Source organism: Otolemur garnettii, unplaced genomic scaffold (assembly GCF_000181295.1).
Source record: "Otolemur garnettii isolate 467f Iridium unplaced genomic scaffold, OtoGar3 scaffold00037, whole genome shotgun sequence".
NCBI lineage: Eukaryota > Metazoa > Chordata > Mammalia > Primates > Galagidae > Otolemur > Otolemur garnettii.
In genome coordinates, this window is record NW_003852432.1 from 4,124,029 (window position 1) to 4,132,928 (window position 8,900).

Here is an 8,900-nt window from a genome sequence, read left to right on the forward strand (position 1 = left end):
CATCACGCTCACAGCAACCTCCAACTCCTGGGCTCAAGCGAGTCTCCTGCCTCAGCCTCCCAAGTAGCTGGGACTACAGGTGCCCGCCACAACGCCTGGCCATTTTTTGGTTGCAGCCATCATTGTTGTTTGACGAGCCCGGGCTGGGGATTCGAACCTGCCACCTTAGGTGTATGTGGCTGGCGCGTTAGCCGCTTGAGCCACAGGCGCCGAGCCGGAAGGTGCATATTTTAACAGATGCTACCAGTTTATTTACTGAAAAGGCCATAGATATTTATCTCCAAATAACTCTGCAGGAGAATGTACTTTGCTCATACCTTCGCAGTATTGGAGGTTAACACTGTGTATAATTTTTTTATCAACTTGGCATGTTAGCTTAATTTTCCTATTTGGTCACTTGAAAATCTTATGATGTACTCATTAGCTCTTTTTATTGTCTCTTCTTTAGATTGTCTGTTCTTACCTTTTATCTGATTTTCTGTTGGATTCTTTATCTTTTTCTTATCAATTTGTGGGAGACCATGGATATGCTCTACACATATTTTATCAATTTCAAGATTTCTGCATTGTTTACATGTCATGTTGGAATGGCAGATGTTAATTAATAGATCAGATTCATTGAAAATGTACCATGCCAGCTTGAGAAGTCCGCTTTGCTTTGGATTTGTTAGCAGTGTTGAGGGAAAGGACTGGTACTGCATATGGTGTATGAGGTCCTATAAAATAAATTGTAAACACAAAATATGCCATTATATGTAATAAAATATAAGCTAAGTAATTGTAAAATATATATTTTTTCAATGAATTCAAGTGAATTCTTCATTTAGAAAGCATTTTGAAACTTTACTGCTGTGATTACGACTTTTACTTTGTTAAACTCCTATTTTATGATGTTCATCAGGTCACTCTATTAAATTTTATAAGTGTCCTATTTAATCCACCTCACTTTTTATTTCTTTCACAATGTGTTTTTCCAACATAATAAAAATGTTCAAACTTATGGAAAAGTTAAAGCAGTTGTACAGTGTACACTCATATGCCCACCACTTAGATTCTCCAGGGAATACTTTGCTCTGTCACATGTGGGTCTCTGTCCCTCCTTTGATTCATCAATTCATCTTATTTTTTGCTGGATTTCAAAGTAAGTTGCACAAGCATCAGTATATTTTCTGAACACTTCAGTTTGAAAATAATTGACAAGTTCAGTAGTTGCTTAGGATTTTTTTTATTTTTGAGGTAAAATTACATGAAATGGATAATTTAGCATTTTATATAGTTTCATGAATGTGTAACATTATGTAACCCAAATCCCTCTAAATTTGCCTGTTCTAGAACTTCAAAATAATGGAATTATGTATTTGTACTCTTTTGTACATACCATGTCTTTGAGATTTATTAACATTATTGCATGTAACAGTAATTTCTTTTTTAATGCTTTGTAGTATTGTTTGAGGTGGACATTTCTCTTTTTAGTATGAATTTCTAGTTGAGGGACTATTTGTTTTCTTTTTAGATCATTTTTATGTCTTTGTCAAAAATCAAGAAGGAGACAGGAACAGTGGCTCACATCTGTCTGTAATCTCAGCGCTTTGGTAGGCCAATGCAGGAAGATTACCTATGGCTGGGAGTTAAGAGGTTACCCAGGGCAACATGCAAGACTCTATTTCTACAGGAAATTTTAAAAAAGAAATTAGCCAGATGTGATGGCAGTACCTGCAGTCCTACCTTCTCAGGACTTAGCTGGGAGGATCACTTGAGCTCAAGAGTTCAAAGCTGTAATGAATTTTGATCACACCACTGCACAGTAGCCTCGGTGACAGAGAAGGACCCTCTCCCTAAAAAGGGGAAAAAAAAGTCTGGTGGGCAAAAATGTGGGCTTGTTTCAGGGCTTTCTATTCAATGCTTGCTTATTGTATGAAGTACGCATTTTTCTCCATACGAATTTCCAGATGTTGCAGTGCTGTTTGCTAAAGAGTTTTGCTTTCCCTTTGAACTGCTTTGCTACCTTTGTCAAAAGTCAAAAGACCATGTGGATTTATTTTTAGCTCTCTATTCTGTTGACTTATCAGCCCTTACGCCAGTACAATGTTGCCGTGATTACTGTAGCTTTTTAGTAAGTCTTGAAGTCATGTAGTCTAAGTCCTTCAGTGCTTCTTTTTCAAGATTTTATTCCATATTCTAGATTTTTTGCTTTTCCATATAAGTGATAGCATCTGCTTGTCAATATCTATAATGAAGCCTCTGTTATTTTGACTAGACTTATGCTAAATCTATAGGTTAATTAGGGGAGAACTGATAACAATAGAGAGCCTTCTAAATCATGAATATGACAGCTCACCATTTATTTATATTTTCTTCAGTTTTTCTTAGCAGTGGTTTATAGTTTTCAGTTACATATTTAATTTATAATGGATTTAAAACCTGTAACTCTTTTCTCTTCTCCTTCCTGTAGGCTCCGGATCCGTATCACTGTATGAGGTCGAAAGATGTCAACAGCTATCTGCTACAAGTAAGACCATAGACCATTGTTTAGGTGCAGGCACAGTAATGAGCAGAGTAGTTGTCTTTATCGTTCCTGACTGATCCATTCCTGTCTAAGAGTGAGAACATACACCCATGAGGGCAAAAATATGTCCATATTTACGTTTCTCCTCCCCCATCCTACATTGGAATAAAATTGAACTCATGAAGATACATAGCTTTACATTGAATGCATATTTTAAGTCATATATTTCTAAAATTTATAAAAGATATTACTATACTTTCAATAGTGCGATATATTTTTAGCTTTAGTACATAAAATATGTTCTATGACATTAATTTTAATCAATTCACGTGATACATTTAAGAGTGTGCCATGAAGGAGCTCCTTTCAGTGATGCCCCAAACTTTAATGTTAGCAATGATAATAGATCTATTACACACTTCTGTTATTTCAGTTAAGATAAAAAAAATTCCAGAAGAATCCTTTTTGAGCAGATGTCTATTAAATAATACATTATTATGAAATACAAGTTTCTCATATTGGAGAAAGAAGATACAAACTTGGAATGGGAGAAGGCTGAGTGAGAACTTGAGGTATTGGAGGTCTGTAATGTACTTGTGGTTTCATAGGTAGATACAGAAATACATATACAGATTTAGATATGTGTATGCATAACGGATATATAAACTCCCCTGCATGAATGTAGGGTGCATGTGTGTGCATCTGTATGAATGTGTATTGGAGGTCCGTAATGTACTTGTGGTTTTATAGGTACATACAGAAATACATATACAGATTTAGATATGTGTATGCATAATGGATATATAAACTATATGAATGTAGGGTGCATGTGTGTGCATCTGTATGAATGTGTATTCATATATGCCCTGTCTCTGTCAGTGAAGGGAAGAGAGACAGTGGCCCTCTAGTTGCAGTGAGCACAGCTCATGCACAGATCTTGGTTTATAAATAGTATTTCTCCCTAAAATGGATCAGCGTTCCCTGGAGAAATCACAGATTCTAGGACTAGGACAAGGAAATTACAAGATTAGTCTGGAACATCTCGTAATGCCCAAAAGTAAACAAGTTCTCAGTGATGGAACATAACAATTGGCATATGATAAACCAGGTCAAATCTGGGACAATTTGAGCACCAAAATAAATATTAGCGATGGATTAGAAATCATTGAATAAAGTATGATTACATGAGCCTGTGTTAATAATAAACAAAATAAAAACAAATAAATGGGGTTGAATAGAAATCTATTCCTTAAAGTAGAATGGCAATTAATAAAAGGAGTGATGAAATTAGAAAAAAATCACAGTTTTACAGTTTTACACAACTGTTGATTTAGTTGTGAATCAGTGGATTCCAAACTATCAAGATGCTAAATATTTGATGAAGAGTGGGATATTTACCTTTTCCCAAGCACTTTCTTACTAATTACGAGGGCAAATAGCAAGTTTATAATTGAGAAACCTGTTGGACACCACCTTAGCCAGGTGAACAGAATTAGAGCCACAGTTACAGAAACACTGACGTTATGTGACTCTCGATGTGATGCACTGAGAAGCACACAATACCATTTATTTATTTCTGAAAAAAATGCATAACCTGAATCTGAGCATGAGGTAAAACCAGACATGCCCAAATTGATATTTATTTTACAAAATAAATTGCCTGTACTCTTCAAATGTATTAATGTCATGAAAGGCAAAGAAAAACTGAGGAGCCATTTCGCATTAAGTCCAGAGACATGAAAATAAATGTAAAACATTGTTCAGGATTAGATCCTGGACCCAAAATAAAATGCTAAAGAGAACATTTTGGAAACAACTAGAAAATCTTGAATACTGTCTGTTGAGTTGATAAATGGTCTGATATTGAAAATTGCACTGAAATTATGTCAATAAAATGTCTTCATATATAATATACACTGGAGTATTTAAAGAAAAGGGCTATAATTTGTGGAAATTATTCTCAAATTATTCAGTAGAAGGTGACAGAGATAAAAACAGACATGAGACAACAATAAATGTGCCAGAATGTTAACAATTGGTGAGTCTTGGTAAAGGCTATACAGAAGATCTTTGTATTATTTCTTCAATTTCTTTTTAAGTTTAAAAGTATTTTTAAATGAAAAATTAACCTCCAATTTATATAAATTATCAACACATTGAATCCCATAATGGCATAAATATATTCATGATCTATGTACAAATGACTTAATAAAAAAAAGAAAGAAAGAAAAAGTAATAACTTTATCATAAAATGTCAGTTTGAATTAATTGCCACTATCACTAAGTATTTTACCCAAAATTAACAAAGTCTGCCTATGACTTAAAAAAAAAAAAAAAGGAAAAGAAAAGAAACCGTATTCCTCTGTAAATTCTTGGCCATTTGCTCCTTGAAGAAAAATTAATTCAAGAAGAGTTTAGTTGGATTCAAGCTAGATTCAGAAAGGAATTGTCCCACCCTTTGAGGTTCAGGAGGTATGAACACAGCATACCAGTGTTAAGCTGGAAGGTATAGCATGCAGGTAGGCCTGCGGTCTTATCAGGGTCAGCAGCAATTTTACACTTGCCCGATATAAATTGCCCACTGTAGTCCCAGGCTTCTTTCCTCAGCTAGCTGAGGAGACTCTTCATTTCTCATGGAATTGTCCCTCATGCTTTTATCTGACTTCTCTTTTTCTAGTGTGACTCTAATTTCTCCTCTTTTGCCTCCCTCTCCTTCTCTTCTCTTTCCTCCCACCATTCCCTAAACTTCTTCTTCACTAACTATTCCACCATGACAGCTGGGTCACTCCTAATGTCCTCACTGGTAACAGTGTGATTCTGTAATTGACAGTTTGGTAAAGAGTCGTTAATTTCAAATACCAGGGACAGAAGCTTGACAGATACTTAGCAAATATGTTATGTTACCTTTTTTTGTAGCAAATAGCAATTAGAACTTTAACTGTTGCCTATCACAGATGTCTAAGAAATCAGTATTTTAGTTAATATTTTAAAATGTTTTACAAGTAGCATATTAATTTCTTGGTTAAATAAACCTCAGTGTTTTCCCTGAGTTATCCAGGAGTAGTCCTATATAAAGATTTTTTAAATGCTTAATAGAGAACTTAATTCTTCCTTTCCAAAATTATCCAGCATTTATTCTGCAGACATTTGCTGAGTATCTGCGGTGCCTGGCACTGTGCTGCTGTGCCTTCAGTGCACATCAGGGAACAAAGGTGTAACTCTCCTTTTCATGGAGTTGACAGTTAACAGAGCTTAAGTTAATCAGATTTAGGGGACTGTATGTTGGGAATATACTTATGTTTCCTGTGATTATTTTGATTTAATACAAAAACTCTTTGCAGTACTTACAGATCATCAATATTTAGAGAAAACACCTCTATGTGCCATTTTGAAACAAAAAGCTCCTCAACAATATCGCATCCGAGCAAAATTGAGGTCATATAAACCCAGGAAACTCTTTCAGTCTGTTAAACTTCTTTGTCCTAAATGTCATTCACTGTAAGTATTTTCCATAGTAAAACAGAAGTTTTTATTTCTAATTATTTGTGTATGTACTTGGACATATATTTAATTTTAAGTCCTCAGAATAAGTAGTGATTTTTTTATAGTTGAAGGACTGTTAATGTTCTCAAGGGAAAATACTAAATTCTTAGAAAGGAAGTCCTTACGGTTCTTTCTTAGTACCCACTTTTATTTATTATTTTTGTCAGATCAGAAATTTAACTTCGTAGCTCTGATAAATACAGATGGAAAATAATAAATTATGAATGTGTTTGGAGAGACTTTCTCATATGCCACAGAAGTATCTTCTTAAATATAAAATAACTGAATTTTTTTGAAAAGAATTCTAAGTAATGAAGTAATGCAGAAAGACTTGTTGGAAATATTTCTGTCCTGGTTAATAACTAGAATATAATATATAAGTTAAATTTTATTTTGTAATTGAGAATTTATCAGTGTTTTTATTTCAATTATTATATAAATAAATTTATGAGACTGTTCTATAATCTTGTTACTATACTACCAGCATAAGACATACTCTGAAAATTACTCTTGGCTTGGCGCCTGTGGCTCAAGTGACTAAGGCACCAGCCACATACACCTAAGGTGGCGGGTTCGAATCCAGCCCAGGCCCGCCAAACAACAATGATGGCTGCAACCGAAAAAAAAATAGCCGGGCGTTGTAGCCGGGCGTTGTGGCAGGCACCTAGTCCCAGCTACTTGGGAGGCGGAGGCAGGAGACTCGCTTGAGCCCAGGGGTTGGAGGTTGCTGTGAGCTATGCCATGGCACTCTACCCAGGGAGACAGCTTGAGGCTCTGTCTCAAAAAAAAAAAAAAGAAAATTACTTTTAATCCCTGTTCATTTTTTTAATGTAATTTGCCTGTTTTTTCTCTAAATATATAAAAGTATGTTTTTTTAAATGTAGGCAATTGATGGATATGTACATTTGGATACTATATATTAAATTTTCATTGTAACATGCTACAGTGTATAAATGCACACAAATGCCTTTATATATTTGTATGTTTATATATTGTTTGTGAATGTCTGTGTATTAATGTATATATGTTTTTCCCTGCAAAATACGAGTATAATATTATTTGAAGAGTCTTTTTAAAGGATTTTAGATAATTCTTCATGTATTATCAAATTTCATTCGTTGAATTCTATAAAATCACATAGCTTTACAAAATAAAACTACCCTTTATGATCATTTTTAAGCAAATAAGGACGTTGTGTCAGAAAATAAAGACTACCTAAGGTTACATAGCTAGTTGGTGACAAGCAAGGCAAATGATGCCAAATGATGCCATTTCCACTACATGATACTTAACCATGTGACTTTAAAAAATCATTAATTTCTAAAAGATGGCCAGATATGTTTGCTCATGCCATTTAATCCCAGAACATTGGGAGACCAAGGCAAAAGTTGAAGAACAGCTGGGCAACATAGCAAGACCCCATTTCTACATAAAATTAAAGAAAAATTATTAAAGGAAATTGAAAGCAATATTGGCTTAATATATGCGCTCTTTTACTTAAGTAATAAGTGGATATTTAAATGTAGTGAAGACAATATACTGCTTCATTTTTTAATCTCACTGGGAAGTTTAGCATTCCTTTTAAAAGAGAAAAAATTTGTACTAGAAATAATTAACTTTCCATGAGGGTATCACAAAACAAGACATGGAAATTGCCACTAGTTAATACAATTATGATGTGGACATACTTAGCCACAAAATAGCAAATATGTATCTGTTGAATAAAAGTTATTTAGTCTACAAAGTGAAATATCTCCATAATTTAAGGAAAAGTAGCTGACTCATCTGCATATAAAACATTATCTTTTAATTAAAAAATGTGTTAAATTGGAATTTTCAAGCTTATAGAAAAATTGTTTTCTATTTCATTGACAATGATTTTAGGCAAGAAGTTCCACATGAGGGCAATTTGGATATGATTTTACAAGATGGTGCAACTAAAACCCAAGATGACAAACTACAAAATACATTATTATATGATTCAAAAGTCTGGACCACGGAAGATCAAGGAGGACGAAAAGTAGCTGTTCATTTTGTGAAACATGGTGGTATTCTTCCACTTTCAAATGAATGTCTAATTTTGATAGAAGGTAGGATATTTAAGTTACTGTTTTGTTAGAATACTGCTTTTGCATATTTTGTATAATTAATTAGAGTTAAATATATTTTATAGGCAACCTATTGCATGTAGTGTAAAACTAGTGTTAAATTTCATTAAATGGAATGAATACATGTTATATACATTAACTAGATTCTTATATATCTAATAGACACACAGTCTTAAAATTATATATTAAACTCAGGTGTTTACATTCGCCCATGTTGTTTGTTTCCTGCATATAATTTTGTTAATTCTGTGTTGATTATACTAAAGAGGCTGATTGCTTATGTACACTTGCTATTTTCTTGGCCTCTGGATGTCACTGTTGTTTCATAAAACTAGAGTGAAAATATCTATTGATATCTAAATCAAGACAGGAAACAGTGAAACAAGTAAAGGTGACTTAACAAACAGAACAAAACTTGTCATGTTTATTTTTTCATCTCTTTTATATTTTTGTCTAATTTTTTATTTAATATTTGTCTATTATAAAAACATTCTTGTCATGCCAAATTTGAAGTTTAATTATTTTCTTTGAGCCTTTTCCTTCATAACTTTTCTGAATAAGGGAAAAACATCATAATCAATTTGCATTAGAGGAATACTTAGTTTTACTTTATAAATGAACTTGCCTTTGTTATGTATTATCATTTTGTTGCTGACATTTTTATCATAAAGTTAATATGTAATCATTTTAGAAAATATGAATGTACGTGGATATACATGGATATAAAGATTGGTATTGCTTTT

The 8,900-nt window shown here is 33.4% G+C and overlaps 1 protein-coding gene across 3 annotated transcripts in view; it reads left to right on the forward strand.

Moving 5' to 3' along the window:
* Window positions 1-8,900, forward strand: part of POT1 (protection of telomeres 1) — a 68,207-nt gene that overhangs the window by 45,828 nt on the left and 13,479 nt on the right. For all 3 annotated transcript variants that reach the window (XM_023513228.1, XM_003789772.3, XM_023513229.1), the window contains 3 exons: window positions 2,453-2,509; window positions 5,848-6,004; window positions 7,934-8,139. In XM_023513228.1, the coding sequence (XP_023368996.1) occupies window positions 2,453-2,509; window positions 5,848-6,004; window positions 7,934-8,139 (420 nt within the window). The remainder of the gene's footprint in view (window positions 1-2,452; window positions 2,510-5,847; window positions 6,005-7,933; window positions 8,140-8,900) is intronic.